A 17,277-nucleotide genomic window follows, 5' to 3' on the forward strand; every position below is an offset into this window, starting at 1 on the left:
TGAAGGGAGCAGCAGTTGCGTTTGCTTTTAGCGTGCAGTTTGCATTATTGAAGCGTGAAGATAGCAATGAAACTAGTGCTTGCAATTGCAACGTTGGAATCGATATAAGCACGTTTTGTTTTTATTTTGAATTCAAAAGGCGAGTTTTTATAGATCGTATTAAAAACTTTAAATGAAGCGCTTACTTTGAAACATGGTTATTTTTTAATTTTTGAATAATGCCAAGAAACCAAGAGTCAATCATACTGAATATCTAATAATATTTAAATGGACAAACCATTGGTTACAATCAAGGAAGTTAGCTTGAAATTTAAATAAACTTTCTTTGAATAAAACTTCTGAACATATATTTCAGTATTTTAATGTTATTTCAATGGATAAACTTGGGTTTGTAAGACTTGCGAAACGTGAACTGGACTACAACACTATTCATACAGTCGTGCCAACTTTGTCAAAATGTTATGTCATGGGTGACAATTGACACTATTGACAGCGACATCAAATAAGCGAGTTGGTTCATTGGTTGTTGATAATTTCAGGTTTTATTGAAAAATAAACAGTAATAATTGAGTATTCGTGAAATAAAACGAATCAACGCAACATGGAGTTGATATACTCAATGAGGCGTAAACTTTTGAAATATGAACCACCGCATTTTGAAAGGTAAAACCTATTTGTTTTGATTACAACTTATATCAAATGCAGCTTCATTTTCGTATATTTGTTATAAAATATCAACGAAAAAGGGCATTTATTTAAGGCCACCCACTATAATCAGTTGTTTATTAATCATTCGCTTAATTATCTATCACTTTTTGAAATAAACTACACTGAAGTTACACTAAAAAACACTTATCATTGTCATCAAAAACTATCGTAAAGTACTATCGAAAAAAGTGGCCAACAGCTCAATCATCAGTTTATTCTATCACCAAACCACAATTAACTTGAAATCCATCTTTAATTCCAGTCCATCAGACCACGAAGTTGTCCGTCCAATCTGCACGATATCGACTTGTAATATCATAGCTTTCTCTTCACCAACGGAGCTGGATGATACGGAGGGCGACACCTGGGGAGGACACGTGTACGTCTGTGACTTGGATACTCCTTGGAACTGCCACAAAGTCACCAGTACTGCTTATCCTGTGAGTTACTTAAACCTTTCTAATAGTAACTTTTGTAAAGATGGTTCGTTACGGTTTTTTCACGCGTATTGTTTGTCATGGGATTGCCTGACTAGTTTTGAACACATAGTTGAAGGCTTGGGTTTGATCTGAAATTAGTTGGGCAATCCCGATAAATATGCATGTTGCATGTTGCAACTATTGTGTAACCATTTTTTATTACTTAGCATAAGGCACTGTGTACTAGGTTGTTTTCTAATCTATTTCTCTTTTAATTTGACCCGTAACTTTTTCTCATATCAGTTATTATCATATTTCATCTGACTAGCCTATACTCCATATGTTTAGGTAGTTAACTAAAGTTAAACAGTCTTGGTGTGCCTTTTTATACCAACACATATTAACTAAATAAACAACTGATATATTTCAGTCCTATATTTTATTTAGTAATCTTTATGGTTGTTTTACGTTTGTTTTTAGTCAAGTTTTATTTTTAAGCTGAGTTTTTATACAATAAGACTCACTAAGATTGTTTACCTTTAGTTAACTACCTAAACAAATTGAGTATAGAGTCATATGATTACTCTTTGCATAGCCATATTCAAGTCTTCTGGAGTTGTGTATACTAGACATTTGAGGCAATGAACAAAGGGTACAATAACAATAGTTTTTAATCTAGGTGTCAGCCTTAGAATGGGATATGGAAGGCAAGCAGCTGCTTGTAGCGACCACAGTGGGAGATGTGTCGGTGTACACTCAAAAGGACTACTTACTCAATGAGTGGACTTGCTTGTATACTGCTAGTTTTCCAGGTAATAATAATAATTCATATTTTTGGAACCAAATTTCTCATTGTGGCTTTCCAATGAAGTAAATCATTTATGGTCAGGCTACTATAGGCTTAAAGTTAATATACTTGTTAGAGTTTGACATACCTTCAAGCATATGATGTTGTTAAATTTTGTAAAGATTTACTCTAGTTTCGGACCCAGTCCTTAATGGTGAACCCAGTTCGCATCCAGTTAAGGGCATGATAAGCCATAATGAATAAAAAAATGGCCTTTTACAATAACCAATTCACACCATAACTTCTTATATCATCATTGGCCTAGCCTTTTCCCAATTATGATGGCTTTCAGTCTAAACAGATTCAGCTAAATACCAGTGTTTTAGAAGAAGCGACTCCCATCTGACCTCCTCATTCCAGTTACCTGGGCAAAACGATTCATGAGCGCAACATTCTAAAGCAATGTATCTATTATCTAAAGGCGAACACATAATCCGCGCGGTATTCTTCCACAACGGTCGCCGGCTGGTCATGGTGGACAAGAAGCCAGACGCTCCCATCACCGAGAGAATACAGATGCTAAGATCTACACCCACTCTGAAAGGGTTTGGGTAAGTTTATTATTATACTAGCCGATGCCCACGACACGCCCGATACGAGTTGGAAATGATCCCATGAGACATGAAATCTGAATTAAAACTGTCCTATGTTTTAATCCTGGTTATAGACTAGGTGTGTACCAAGTTTCGTTTATATCCGTTCAGTACTTTCGCGTTCATAATATTAACAGAAAGGAGGATATTATTATTTAAAATATTATACTAGCTGTTACTCGCAGCTTTATCTAAAATCATAACTCTCCTTTAGAGCAGTCAGATAAAAGAAGCCTATGTGTTAATCCTATGTGTTAGCTACCTTCATACCATGTTTATATCGAAATCGGTCCAGACGTTTGAGTTTGAAGGGATTACAAACATGCACACATACATACTTTCCCATTTATGATATTAGTATAATTCTAGTGTATATTCGTGATTGTTTATAGAAAATTAACTGTTAAGGGAACAATAATGGCAATAACGAATCTCAACGGCTGAATAATTATTTTTATTAAGGACAAAAAACTGTTACATGCAAAAACATGCACACGAACATTAATTTGTTCTCCTTGTCACAGTGGTGTAGCATGCGAGGGAGCTTGTATAATAACAGCGACGGGTCTGATCGGCGTCCTGACGCCGGCGGAGGGCGGGCGCGCGCACGTCGCTACAGACTGCCTCAGACCAACCAGGGACCATATCACCGCTGCCAGTATCGCTCATAAGAGTAAGTGTTTCAGGAGTTTTTTACTGGAATAAGCTACATTGAATCAGTAAGCGTTGTTTTAGTCTGTAGTGATGCTTCGTAGACTTTTTTTTTGACGAGGAAAGGGCAAAAGTTCTGCTGTCCTTCCCTTCCCTTTTTCCGTGTATCTTCGTTTATATACCACCTTCTTCTACTATTTCTGCTACGAGATCTCTTTTCTCCCTGGCGACTGTACCCCCCCCGTCCCCCCTCCCATTTTATGTTTTGATATATTTTTAGAAATAGAAATTACCCTTCATAGTGTGAGTTTCGAAAGGTAACACAGTGGTTCCTTAGGTTTACGCGAATGTTAGACATTGAAATAAAACTACTTTTCCGGATTTTATCGCGGTTTAATTTTAGATTTTAGCTCCCGACGTTTCGACACCTGACCCGTGACCATGATACCTGCAAAGGTTCAATTTCGAAAGGTGATTTTTTAATAATGTTTGATAACTAACCACATACATTACCAATAGGTATTATACGTTGAAATCCAGACACTTATATTGTGAACCAAAGTGATATGAAACAACCTATTTCTTGCCCCTAGACGGCAGCCTGGTGATAGCGGCGGTGTGTCGCTCGGGCGGGTCGGCGGGGCGCTGGTGCGTGCGCTGCGTGTGCGCCGCTGTGACGTCATCGTCGCCCGCGCCCGCCATCGCGCTCTCGCCGCTGCCCACCATATACCTACCGCAGCAGGATAGCCAGCCTGGTGAGACTGAAAAAGACAGCCTTATTCAAAATTATACTTAATTTTTTGTCTAATGGATGAAAGTGTTATTGAAATGAAATAGAGTGACATTGATATCCGAAATTTAATATTATGTACCAGTAAAAAGGTTTGAACCTTAGTCGGGACTCGAACATAACCTTCTGGTTTGATGTTTAAACTGTATCTGACCACTCCCATCTTAAAAAAACATTTTTCAAAAGTGAACTAAAAAATAATTCATATTGCTGATTGAAAAATGATATAAGCATACCAGATACTAAGTCCGCGCAAAGCCTTATTTTGATGATTGATCTAACGCTGAAGTTTTTAAGAGTGACTTTATACAGTAACAAAAAATAAACTTCAATATATGTACATCAAAAAAATACGTTATAATACTGAATTGAGAACTCCCACCACTATTTAAAGTCGATTCAAATATACTTCTAAATTTCCTCTACGAACTTCTCTAGTTTCGATAACTTGGTGTCAGCGAGAAGACACCGACTCTCTACTGATAGCCGGCGCTACTCTCACGATGTGGAAATGTACGGAACGGGCGCATCAAGTGCATAAACTTTTCGCTAAAGGTAAGCTCCTAACCGCTTTCAATCAACATGAAAAACTGCAATAATACTGTTAGTAGGGGGTATATGTTTATCCCGGGTTAATGTGTATCGATACATCTTATCTTCAATCTATCTGTCTATACCAAACTGTGCTATATTTCTTCAGATACCCTCTTAAAGTGTCTGTCTGCCCATATGTCTGTCTGTCAGTCCGTCAACAAGCTGTATCCAATAAACCTGTGGTACAGAGCCTCTTGAAATTTTCTCTGGATTGTCGCACTTGACCTGTTCTCTTTATTTGCCTAGGTCCAATACAAGGAAACACAACTCCTGGAGGCGGGCCCAAACCTGTTACTGATTGCTTCAACACTCTTGTAAGTTTCATCTTTCTAGTGCTTGTAACCGTCACACGCAATTTAAGTATTTTCTTTTTAATTTTTGATTGATAATTGTTATACTATCTAATGACAAAGCAAATAATCAAAAATATTTAAAAAAAGGATGGTATGGAACGTGACGCCATATTGCCGTAACGGCCTTCTGTTGCATTGTCGACCAGTTACCATTTAGTCGCGCCTAAAGAAGTTTTACTTGAAAAATAAGTTTTCAACCATTTTCTTAAAGTAGTCCTTTAGATACACTTTTTATTCATCTTAAAACAAAGGACAAATATGTTACAAAACTTAAATGATTAAAACATTTCGACCTCACATCACGACCTCCGTAGTCGAGCGGCGCACGCACCGGTTTCAAGGTGTCGCTATCTCTGAGGTCCCGGGTTCGATCCCCGGTCGGGCCAATGTAAAAATTCACATTTCTACATTTCTACGGGTCTGGGTGTTTGTGGTACCTTCGTTGTATCTGAATTCCATAACACAAGTGCTTTAGCAACTTACTTTGGGTTCAGAACAATGTATGTGATGTTGTCCGCATTTATTTTCTTATTTCTTATTTAAATTATACTTGTTAAGGCGCTTTATAAAAAAATGATGTAAGTGAAATTCTACGATGCGCTCATCAGCGTCACTCAAAATTATTCATTGCATCCAATTTAAAACAATTTTATAATAATTCCATAAAATTATAACCCCACATTCGCGAACGTAAATACACAACCTTTTTTTATTTATTCTTTCATACAATTTAAAATATGTTTTTTTATAATTCCATAAAAGTATAGATTCTCGCTCGCGTACATACATAAACGCATATTTTTGACTATCTTACCCAGGTATGGCAAAAGACAGTAGCGTGGGGTGTGGAGGGCGGCGAGGGCGCGGTCTGCGCGGCCAGCTCGCGGACCGCGCTCGGAGCCCCTCATGCTGTACTGGCCACGCCCAGGGCATTGCATCTGCTGGCCAGGGATACTCATCATTATGTAAGTCGGATTTTGAATTGAGTTGGAAATTTTGTAGAACATAGTTTTGATTCAAGTCGGTATTTTGCGGAATTAAAGTTTTGGACGAAGTTGGATACTCGTAGCAGTCGATTTTGAACCAAGTTATGAATTCGTAGTCGGATATTCAAAATTCAAAATGCGTAGCATTAAATTTTGGACCTTTTAATTTAGGAAGTTCGTGGCAATCACATTTCGATCGCAGTCAGAGAAACGTGGAATTATCTAATCTAAATTTGAAACAAGTCGGAAATTCGTAGCACTCAGATCCTGAACCAAGTTGGTAATTTGTAGCTCTAAAATTTTAGACCAAGTTGATAATTCGCAGCAGGATTTTTTTTGACTTCGGTTGGATATTCGTAGCACTCCAATTGTAAAACCAAGTCGGATACCAGACTGCAAGACGCCGTGCAGTGCGCTGTCATGATTCAACTTCCGTATATGACGGTAAGCACAGCCAACAGAGGGTATAGGTCACCAAACCCACCGTGTGTGACGTGTCGCAGGTTGATCCCTGGCTAGCTCAAGCATTTTTGTGATTGCTTATCAGGAGACGTGAGATCGAGAAAAAAAAAAAAAATTATAATAATTCAAGAGGTTAAGCCTTCTGTAATTTAAGACTAATATTATTGTAATTCTTTCATACAGTTATGCAGTCGCGCCGTGATTACAAGCGGTGGTATCAGTAACGCAGTAGAGGCATCCTCCACACCTCCCAAGAAAGCTAAATATGGAACAACGCCGGTAAGTGTTAGAAACTTAAAGCCCAGAAGCTCGTTATGTTATGGAAATAATAAGATAGTGGTTATGCTAAAAAAAAATTGTTTATTTGACACATAAGTAAACATAAACATTAAATCTTAAATAGTGGGCGCCACAATATTTTCGCCCGGGGTGTCAGTGGCCCTTACGCCGGCACTGTGTAAAAGTATTGAAAGGAAAGTATTGTCTATAATTCTCAGAGCGGCGGCGGTTGCGCTATGGTGTCGTGTGTAGAGATGTCACAGCTCGGCGGAGTAGTGCTAGCTATCGACACTCACGCGCAACTACATCTGTATAAACTGCCGCAGCCGTGGGCAGATATACGTAAGTTATAAGAATGTCTTTTATAATAACTATCGTGAGACTGATTCATTATTAAATGATGCAATGGTTTACTCACGCGTATTTATCGGCAGTGCCCGACTAGTTTTGGACCCAACCGGGGTCCTTAAACATGATCTGAATCGGCGGGCGAGCGAGTCGAATTCAGCATAATTGTTTGTTAAATCATATTTTACCAAAAATATGAAAAAAAAAGAACTAGCTGAGTATTTTCGACCACAATTATATTGAGAATTCTCTCTATTGGATTGGTATGAAATGAAATTATTCTGTAAATAAAATATTTTTATTTTATATGTATTTGTGTTCACCGCTGAGCCAGATACGAAATAAACATTTCCTACATAATTGAAATGAGAAGAAATGTAGAAGTTATTAGTGGAACTAATCTCGACACAAAGTAGTATTTTGAGAATGATATTATAACAATTTTAATGACCATCATTGCCGTTTTAGCCGGAGGGTCCAGTGTTGTAATACATCTCATAATATATTTAACATCAACCTTATGCTCACGATGGCAACACCTAATATCCCAAATTTTCCTCTCTAGCAACACCAATAGCTGTACAACACGCTACCAACCTGCTTGAGTACGCCGTGGTCTCCGGCTATGACTGTCTCGACGTGCTGGTCGCGTGTACCGGTAGCATCAAGCATAATATATTGGAGATGATGTATGAGAGGTAAGCATTACCTACTGGCAACACCGATAGCATCCCGGTGAAGTTAAATTTGCTGGTAAAATGAATTTGAAACGAGAAGAGTTAATATTAGGGTTTTCAAGTGCATTCCACTAGAGACAAATTTGTTCTTGGCAACACCAACTTGAAACGAGTGGAGTTAATGTTAGGGTGTCTTTAAAATTATGATTGTTTCTTATCAACAAAGTTAAACATTTGCAATTAAATACAAGTACGTAATATTATAGAAAAATCAAACCTCAGACGGGACTCGACCTTGCGACTGTTCCGAGCTAGATACACGTCAATCGCTTTGCCAATAGGCCGAAAACAAATTCCTTCGTCCAATACCGAGGGCCTAATATGGTGTTTATCGTTCTAAACTATTAAACTGACTTGTCTAAATTACATCACTTTTCAAATAGAAACGTCATTCCCGTGCATTCGCAGTTTCTTTTTTATTGTATTGCAATGTAAAATTGTTCCACAAAAAAGAAAAAATCTCATTAGTCCCTCAGTTAGATAATTGAAAAGTATGAGACACGTATTTTTTCCTTTTTCAGAAAAACTAGAATTGAAATGAAATGAAATCATTTTTATAAGAACGCTGGAGCCGACATTTCCTATCTGACTACCCTGAGAAGAAATGTCGAAACAAACTCATGGGGTCGTAGTCTCTTTTAAAGTCCAGACAGTTTTAAAATATGAGTAAAGTGTATAAACTAATGCAGAGTATTTCAATGGAATGGATAATAATATACCTGCATAAGGTTTATACTTACAAATATAAATATATGTTGGAAAAGATAAAAAAAAAACCGCAAATAAGTTGCATATTGGATTAAATAATAATTAATATTAGTAAAAATAAATTCATGCAAAAGCACAAAAAATGTCAAAACTGTAAAAGATTATATGCAAAAGCACAAAACATGTCAACAATTATAAACACAAATAATTATAGCTGTATAAGCGAGCAGTTCAATCCCAAGCGTTTTTATCATTTACATAATCGGATATTTTGTAATATCCTTTGTTTATTGACTAAGATTAACTGCTTTAAAGTTTAGGAGAGGGGCTTGTGACGTAACGATAGAGTAAAATTTATACTCAATCGTGACGTCACGCGTAAGTTTCATTCACTGTAATTTGGTCAATTTCTGTTTGCGGGACAAATTAAAAAATATGTATCCATTATTACACAAAAAACTACAAGAAACTGCAAAAAAAAATTGTCATCATCCCTATACACATTTTTATACATATTCTTATTTGCAGACTGACAGAGTCATTTCAGCGGCAACCGGCCGCCTTCCAGCAGTATTACTTCCACAGTTGGCTGAAGCTAAGGATAGCTTTGTGCAGGTAACTTTGACGTCACGCTTAAGTTCAATTCTCAGTAAAATAACCAACTAGATGTTGCTCGCGGACCAGGCTGTTTCAAATTGAAAAGGTTCCACGAGAATATAAGATCGGGATAAAAACTATCCTCTGTGTTAATCCAGGTTATAAACCATCTGTGTAGGTACCCAGTTTTGCCTAAATCCTTTGAGTGGTTTTTGCGTTTATAATATTAGTATAGATAGTATAAATAAAGTTTAGGCTAAGAAGGCAAAATAAAAAATACACATCGACTTTTCTTTATTGAAATTCCTTTCAAAACAGATATTTTCTTGTTCCCTTTCATTTTTGAGAACCCCTCTTCACCTATTCCAGCATTTTAACCAGTGACCCCTGACCGCAGGTTGATCCCGTCCGCCCAGAGCAGCGTGTCGTGGCTGACGTGCCTGCAGAGCCTGCAGGCGTGCTGGGCGGCGGTGTCGCTGGCGCTGCGCCCCGACGACAAGCCCGACGCCGCGCCGCTCGCCGCGCTCTTAGATGATCACTCGCATGAACAAGATAAGGTTGGAATGTTACGCTATTTGGCTTGAATTTTAACTGTGGTGTCTGTTTTTTGTTTGATGACAAACGGTTTGATTGACGATAAAGGCGGAGAATAAGTATCGTTAAATGTAGGTTTTAGTTTAACTTTTTCTGTTTGAGACAATCTGTTTGATTGCTTATAAGATACCCTTAAATGGATCTTTAACTGAAACTTTTTCCGATTGATCTCCTATAAAGGGCCCTTATAGGAAACCCTTAAATGTAAGTTTAAGTTAAACTTTTCCATGTTTGAGACAAACTGTTTGATGTCATTTAAATGTCTTTATAGAATGCTCTTAAATGTGCGTTTAAGTTAAACTTTTAACTAATCATAATCCTAAGTTTAAACTTATTTCTGTTTGTTTGGTTTGGTCTTTTCGACATTTTCTTATTAGTCTGACGGTAATTAAATTTAAGTCAAACTTCCTCATTGACTTCGCATCATTCGTCAACCAATCATCATCATCATCATCCACAGCCTCACAGCCTTTGTCCTCCCACTGCTGGGCATAGGCCTCCCCTTTCTCGTGCCAATTTCTACGGTACTGTGCTAGCCTCATCCAGACTCGACCCGAGACCTTTATTATGTCATCGACCCATCTTGCTCCCGGACGACCGACGCTTCTTTTGCTTTGTCTTGGCCACCGTTCTGTCACCGCCTTAGTCCAACTGCCGTCACTTCGTCTGGCCAAGTGGCCTGCCCAGGTCCACTTCAACTTCATTATTGTGTCACCGACGTCTCGAACTTTGGTTCGCTTTCGGATATCCACATTACGGACGGTCTTGGAGTTTGATGCCTAGCATAGCGCGCTCCATGGCTCTCTGTGCTTCTTTAATCTTATCAACCAATTAATATAACAAATTTCTCTTATCCTCCTACAGACCCTACTAACTCTAGAAGCAAAACCGGACGCGATCAGCGAGGCCGCCACCCTGCAGCCGCTGCGGCTGTGTCTGCAGCGTGCTATAGACATCGGGCTGACCGCGCTGCTGTCACTCGCTTACCAACACCAGCATCAACATCAGATGCATCCTAACAAGTATGTTTGTTATAAAGTTCGTTGCCCGTAATGGATATGAATATAAGTTAGAATTTTATAAATTGGATTTCAGTTTAGTGCTCGCATTTTAACCGTTTTTGAAAGTTTGCAACCCCGAATGCTTGGTTGATTGAGTGAAAGTGTTTTTTAGATGTGTATCCGAACGACGAGAGTGAGATGATGAAGGAGAGAGCGAGAAAAGGGGAGAACAAACGAAAGGCCGTTATTCGATTATTACTTTTATTGAACGATGAACGATTCGCGAATCACGTCAAGATTTTTCTTTCGACGAAAAGATAGATCTTTTATTTAAAAGTTGTGTTTGAAGTAAAATAGACGTTTAGAAGATTTTCTGACCTTTTTATTATTTCCTATCCCTACATATATATTGCTCTAATAGTCCGGTCAAATTAGACATACGAAGTTACATAAATTCCCACCAAGCTGAAAATCAATAAGATTGTTTGAAATATCATTAAAAAGAAAATTTGAAAGTTCCCCATCTTTCCCCTGTAAGGAAAAAAAAATATTCAAGGTCAAAGGTCAAAAAAATGCGTTTTTCGCGATTTTCAGCAAAACGGTAAGTTTTATCATTAAAATATCTCAGACAAAAATTGTAGATCATAAAACTATCTACAAAAAATTAATTTATACTTTTTTTCTACCAGCCACCGTTTTTGAGATATAACGATTCAAAAAGTTGTAAAAGTTGTAATCGTCATAATATGCATAAGTACGATAATTGTTCGATAATCTCCGTGGTCGAGTGGCGTACGCACCGGTTTCAAGGTGTCGCTAGCTCTGAGGTCCCGGGTTCGATCCCCGGTCGGGTCAATGTAAAAAAATTCACGTTTCTACATTGTCTCGGGTCTGGGTGTTTGTGGTACCTTCGTTGTATCTGAATTCCATAACACAAGTGCTTTAGCAACTTACTTATGTTGTCCGCATTAATTTAATTTAATTAAATTCCAACTACCCTCCACCAGGTCGCATGTTTGAAGATTTAAATAATGAAATCCCAGAATCGTTGACATATTTTGTAGAACGAGTGATTTTAAAGAATAAACGATCAAATTAGTATGCACAAATATTTGCCATATTGACTGCTGTTCGACCAAGGTTTTTAAGTCGAAACTACAATTAGGCCTCGCAATTTTTTTCATCGAAGGTTCGGTTCAAAACGTCTTATACAAATCTTTTCGTCATTTGGTTTATGTGCATCCTATAAAGAAACAATAATGTATGAGGCAGCATCAGTTTTTCATCGTCCTCCTCATGTCCCATCACCAGAAAGTGGCACACTCATTCAATACGTTGCCGACAATGCTGATATTAATGTGAATACGCTCGACAGCAATAACGCACTCCACATAATGAGTATTATTTAAATTGTTACTCCTAAAAATTCATTATATTTTTATCTTTTCAATCTCTGCTAATATCCATTATTTTTCAATAGTTTCAAATTAAACGAGATCAAAACTGACCCGTGGAATAGGCCTACTGGGGAAACCACAAAAAAAACGCGCTAAGTACACTACCTCATAGGTGGCGTGGAAACGTGCATATTATGACGATTACAACTTTTACAACTTTTTGAATCGTTATATCTCAAAAACGGTGGCTAGTAGAAAAAAAGTATAAATTAATTTTTTGTAGATAATTTTATGATCTACAATTTTTGTCTGAGATATTTTAATGATAAAACTTACCGTTTTGCTGAAAATCGCGAAAACCTCATTTTTTTGACCTTTGACCTTGGATAGTTTTTTTTTCCTTACAGGGGAAAGATGGGGAACTTTCAAATTTTGTTTTTAATGATATTTCAAACAATCTTACCGATTTTCAGCTTGGTGGGAATTTATGTAACTTCACTCTTATTTTTTGGTCTAATTTGACCGGACTATAATCTTTTTAATCATAACGTGGTGGAGTATATCCTTCCTCAATAAATGGGTTATCTCACCTTGAAATATTTTTTCAAATCCTACCAGTATTTTCTGAGAAATGAAAAACGCTCGACATGTGATCTTTCACATTTAAACAAAAATATAGTCTTATTTTTTCCATAGACTTCAACTTTTTATTTAACTATATCTTATAATAAATACGATTCCATAGACGTATTGATAATGTTACTTAAAATTTCGCGTTGCAGAATAATATTAACACTAGTGTTTGGCCCGCGGCTTCGCCCGCGTCGAAGTCGGTTATATCGCGTTTCCAAGAGAACTCTTCAAAACTCCGGGCTAAAAACTATCCTATGTTCTTTCTCAAGGTCAACTCTATCTCTGTACCAAATTTCATTAAAATTAGTTCAGTGGTTTAGACGTGAAAGCCTAACAGACAGACAGACAGAGTTACTTTCGCATTTATAATATTAGTAGGGATTAATGTATTGAACATTGTATCAGCTACGAGGTATGGGCTGACGGCGCGGCAGTGCAGCTGGTGCGGCGCCTGGCGCTGGCGGCGCGCGCGGGAGGCCGCGCCGCCGACGCGCTGCTGCGCCCGCTGGCCAGGCTGGCCGCGCCCAGCACGCCGCGCCAGGAGCTCATAGGTGAGGGGCAGCGTGTACTGGCTAGTAGGGAATCTGTTCCACTGGGATTGGCTGAAAGAATTACTGCGATTTCAGTACACCAAGGCCAAGAAAAATTGTGTTCAGAATTTTGCGACAGTAAGGAGGAAAGGGAGGTCTTTTCCATGCCGCAGTGGGACAGTAATGGCTAATAATAAATAAATATCGAGTTTTCTCCTCTCAACCGAAAACGGGAGGAATCATTTTAAGATTTCTCATCCAAATAAAAGTGGTATTCACACCGTAATGACTGTGTATTGAAAACTTTGCTGTAAGTCACAGCAAAGTTTTCCGTTTGGTTTCGCCACAGCTAAGTCACAGAGTTTTTTTTTTAAAGAAGAGAATTTCACTTAGAGCAACAACCTGTCTGACCACAAATGCTGGACATAACGATACCCTTAGGTTGGTAAGACTGTTTTTCTGACTACCTGTAACTACTGTCAAAAAGTTACAATTGACAGCTGGGATCCAATTCCCAATCCATTGATCGTGCTGGCTGCAATCGTGCGGAACGAACACCCTACCCTTACTGACAACTGTTTTAATTAAAAATAACCGGTTAAGCATGATTTTAGCCTATAATATTGTTACAGAGGAATGCCTAAGTCTTAGCACGCAATGGACGGGCGCCCGCGTGTGGGAGTCTCTGCCGCGGTGTAACGTCGCCGCGCCACACGGCAACTCCTGGCCTCTATATGTGAGTTAACAAACATAATTCTGATATTAAACAATCATCGCCATCCTAGCCTTTCCCAACTATGCTGGCATCGGCTTCCAGTCTAACTGGATTCAGCTATGTGCCAGTGTTTTACAAGAAGTGACTGCTTATCTGATCTTCTCAACCCAAATACCTGGGCAACATGATACCCCTTAGTTAGACTGGTTGTCAGACTTTCAAACTTCTGACTACCTGTAACTAATTAATAGACAAAAGTATTAATTATTGATATATATTAATAGACAAAAGTATTTTTTGTAATTAAAAACTTAAAAACTATATACTTAATTTAACTCATCCTTGCATTAAGGCTTTGATAATAATTCTTACCCTATTTATTATCAATACTTAAAACACACCCAACTTAAATGAAGCATAAACAACAGATATAAAATGCAATACCTCACATGTCTATAAAATCCAGCATCAGCGAGATCGATAGTTATAAACAACATTTAAAACTTTATTTACAAACAATCAATAAATTAGATAACTTTTTATCTTATCTTTTTCTGTCAAACTTTCCCGCCATCATACTTTTTCATAATATTAGTGATGTCCGTATTTACATTAATCGACTAATTAAAAAAATAAATTATTTATGAACTCGACTATTAATTTTAATATTTTTTAACACAAAATCAATCATTTTAGTTTATTATTTGCACGAATTAAAGTTATTTTTATTATATTTCTTTGGAAAGATCACAAGCATTAAGTATTTGCTGGATTTTAGCTTGATACGACGAATAACTGTGAAGGTGATGTTTTAAGTATTTAATAGATAGTATCTTCAATTTAATTTTAAATCTTTAATAGATTCAGCGCCTGTAAATATAATTTCCGCAGAGCGCCTTTGATAGCTAAAGTCGCTATAGGTGCACATGGCTTTTTTTACAAGTTATTAATTTAAAACATAGTCAGGTATTTTTGTTTTTTCCTTAATTGTTTTACTGCTCTTGTCAGGTCAATTTTAAAGTTCAAGTTAATAAATACAATTTTGCTTCCCAGCTGGAATACGGTGTTGAACCTGAAGCGCTGCGCTACAACCCTGAGCCGCCAGGGTACGCGCAATGCGAAACCGCGCCGTCAATCACTATGGATGCTATACGGTAATGATGATTTAAAACGCACAAAAAACTCCGTTTTATATGCGCCGTATGATGAATCTACCTGCATATAGCGTAATCAGCTTATCTAGATATTCGATTTTATATTATGTTAATTTTAAATCAAACAACTGCATCTCACCGGATTTATTATAGTAATCATAGTTTTTTTAGACAGTTATTGTCTAGGAATATCGCTAGCATCAGTTTAATTTACTTGCAAGAATGAAACTTCTGTGAGTGCAGCAGTCGATACAAGACGTAATCGGGTATCAATCAACTTTTTTGTTACCTTTTAAAGAAATCCATTTTTTTGTTAAAGCAATAATTAAAAAAAAGGTTTTTTAGAGACTTCAAATTGAATCTTATGTATCAACTCCAAAATATGAACAATATTTTACGAGTTTCTTATACATTTATATTTATTGTAATTTAAAAATGCAAAAGCAAGTCTATCTATAATACACAAGTTACAAATACTAATTTTGAGAAGAAAAATTTTGCTTTGTTAATCTTTATAGTTAGCCGCATGGAAAGCAATCGTTGGGCCAAAGTCACCACACTATGGGAGCCAACGGATGGACGGCGTCGTCGTGGGCGACCTAGGAAGCGGTGGCGAGACGACCTTAACGCTTACCGCGCAGGCTGGTTCCATGCGGCCCAGAATAGAGAGTCGTGGAAGGATTTGGGGGAGGCATTTGCCCAGCAGTGGGACACAGTGGGATAGAGAAAAAAAAAATCTTTATAATTATTTAACGTTTTAAGTTACAGTCGCGTTTTATTTTGACTAGTCTTAAATACAGGATATAGCGCAGGACCGCACAGAATGGAGAGTTCTCGTTTCGGAGGCAAAGACTCTCTTCGGGTCGCTGAGCCGAGAAAGTTAGTTAGTCTAAAATAAAAACCTCCAAGATTTTCTATCATTTTAGTACCTAACCAAATAGAGTTTAGTATCTTTATAAAACTTTTTTAATATAACACACAGCTACATGTACGTCGGCGGCGGTCTCCGGCCGGCTCGCTGGCGGCAGTGCGGCCGCTGCGGCTCGCGGGCGCTGTCGGCATCGCAGCCGAATAAGCATCCGTTACAGGGAGCTTATGATGGCAGGTTTCTGGCTGCTTGCAGGTAAGGGACTATTGTGTAGTGGATATGTAATCTTGTATATTATTATTATTACTAGCCTGGAATGTCCCACTGCTGGGCAAAGGCCTCCCCACTCTTCTTCCACTTGTCTCTGTCATGAGCCGCATGTCTTGTATAAGAGAAGTTTATTTGGAGTAGACCTTGAAATTCAAGTTACGAATTTAAGTAAAATATGTATGCTTTTTCAGGGGTAAAACTGTGAATTTAACTTTTGTTGTTATAATTTCTTCAAGAGTATTTTATGTATATTGCCTTGTTTTTTTATGGTACAGGAACTGCGATTAAGCATCCTAACCCTTTGTTTTGAAGTCAAAGCAAACTAATTGTACAGAGACTTTACAACTTAAACAGATTAAGGCCTATAATAGAAATTCGTTAAAATAGCCTTAATCGTCATTTCCAACTTAATTAATATATATGTGCTGTCTTTTCCCTGTGCTTTTATGCCGTAATTAATTTATCTTTCCCTTTCAGATGCGGTGGAAAATGGACCCTATTTTCAAACATATAATCTCGTATTTAAGATTACTTAAGATATAATAGTTATAATTATGTAAATAATTAGTAATAAGATGATAAAATAATTAATTTGTATTTAATAATAAACGTTTTGATAAACATTATCACCTTTTTTGAAATTTTAATTACCCACCTATTTTGTATCCTTACTAAGATATTTATTCCTTGTGTGAGGGAGTTTTAACAAACTTTTAAGTCACGCAAACAAGACATAGAACAAGCATTCGTGGATCACACAAATGCTTGTTTTAATGCACCGCTAAGTGTGCATAAATAGCATGAATCTATGATCGATTCTAAAAATCTAATATTTTTTAGCAACAGAAAGATACAATCGAATGCAAATAAAAACTATGACAACAATTATGATTTTTTATGAGACCATATGACAGCTCTTCTACGGTAAATGACAAAGTATATGGGGAAACAAATATAAAGAAAATATCGGCAGATTGAGAAGCTTGTTTTTTGTAAGACGTAATTGATGGAGTATGGGATACAATGCTTTCTATTATACAGGT

General features: G+C 37.3%; 1 protein-coding gene across 2 annotated transcripts; it reads left to right on the plus strand.

Moving 5' to 3' along the window:
* Positions 1-460: 460 nt before the first annotated feature.
* LOC113504133 (mediator of RNA polymerase II transcription subunit 16-like) lies at positions 461-16,818 on the plus strand. Of its 2 annotated transcripts, XM_026886284.1 has the most exons (20): positions 461-663; positions 971-1,148; positions 1,807-1,939; positions 2,396-2,525; positions 3,092-3,240; positions 3,812-3,973; positions 4,447-4,563; positions 4,849-4,916; positions 5,774-5,920; positions 6,587-6,682; positions 6,901-7,024; positions 7,596-7,728; positions 9,004-9,090; positions 9,470-9,629; positions 10,531-10,688; positions 13,103-13,248; positions 13,860-13,963; positions 14,996-15,096; positions 16,079-16,219; positions 16,712-16,818. In XM_026886284.1, the coding sequence occupies exons 1-20, from the start codon at positions 602-604 to the stop codon at positions 16,746-16,748; spliced, it is 2,433 nt and encodes an 810-aa protein (XP_026742085.1). In that variant the 5' UTR covers positions 461-601; the 3' UTR covers positions 16,749-16,818. The 2 variants fall into 2 exon arrangements, with proteins under 2 accessions (XP_026742085.1, XP_026742086.1); XM_026886285.1 differs by lacking the exons at positions 16,079-16,219; positions 16,712-16,818 and adding an exon at positions 15,615-15,707 and having other exon boundaries at positions 462-663.
* The last annotated feature ends 459 nt before the right edge of the window (positions 16,819-17,277 follow it).

Source organism: Trichoplusia ni, chromosome 21 (assembly GCF_003590095.1).
Source record: "Trichoplusia ni isolate ovarian cell line Hi5 chromosome 21, tn1, whole genome shotgun sequence".
NCBI classification, from domain to species: Eukaryota; Metazoa; Arthropoda; class Insecta; order Lepidoptera; family Noctuidae; genus Trichoplusia; species Trichoplusia ni.

Excerpts from the sequence above, each read along its gene's own strand:
- LOC113504133 (XM_026886284.1), top strand. The coding sequence starts at position 602 with ATGGAGTTGATATACTCAATGAGGCGTAAACTTTTGAAATATGAACCA. Across the intron at positions 6,683-6,900 it reads CTAAATATGGAACAACGCCG|AGCGGCGGCGGTTGCGCTAT; the intron begins GTAAGTGTTAGA and ends TATAATTCTCAG. Across the intron at positions 13,964-14,995 it reads GCAACTCCTGGCCTCTATAT|CTGGAATACGGTGTTGAACC; the intron begins GTGAGTTAACAA and ends TTTGCTTCCCAG.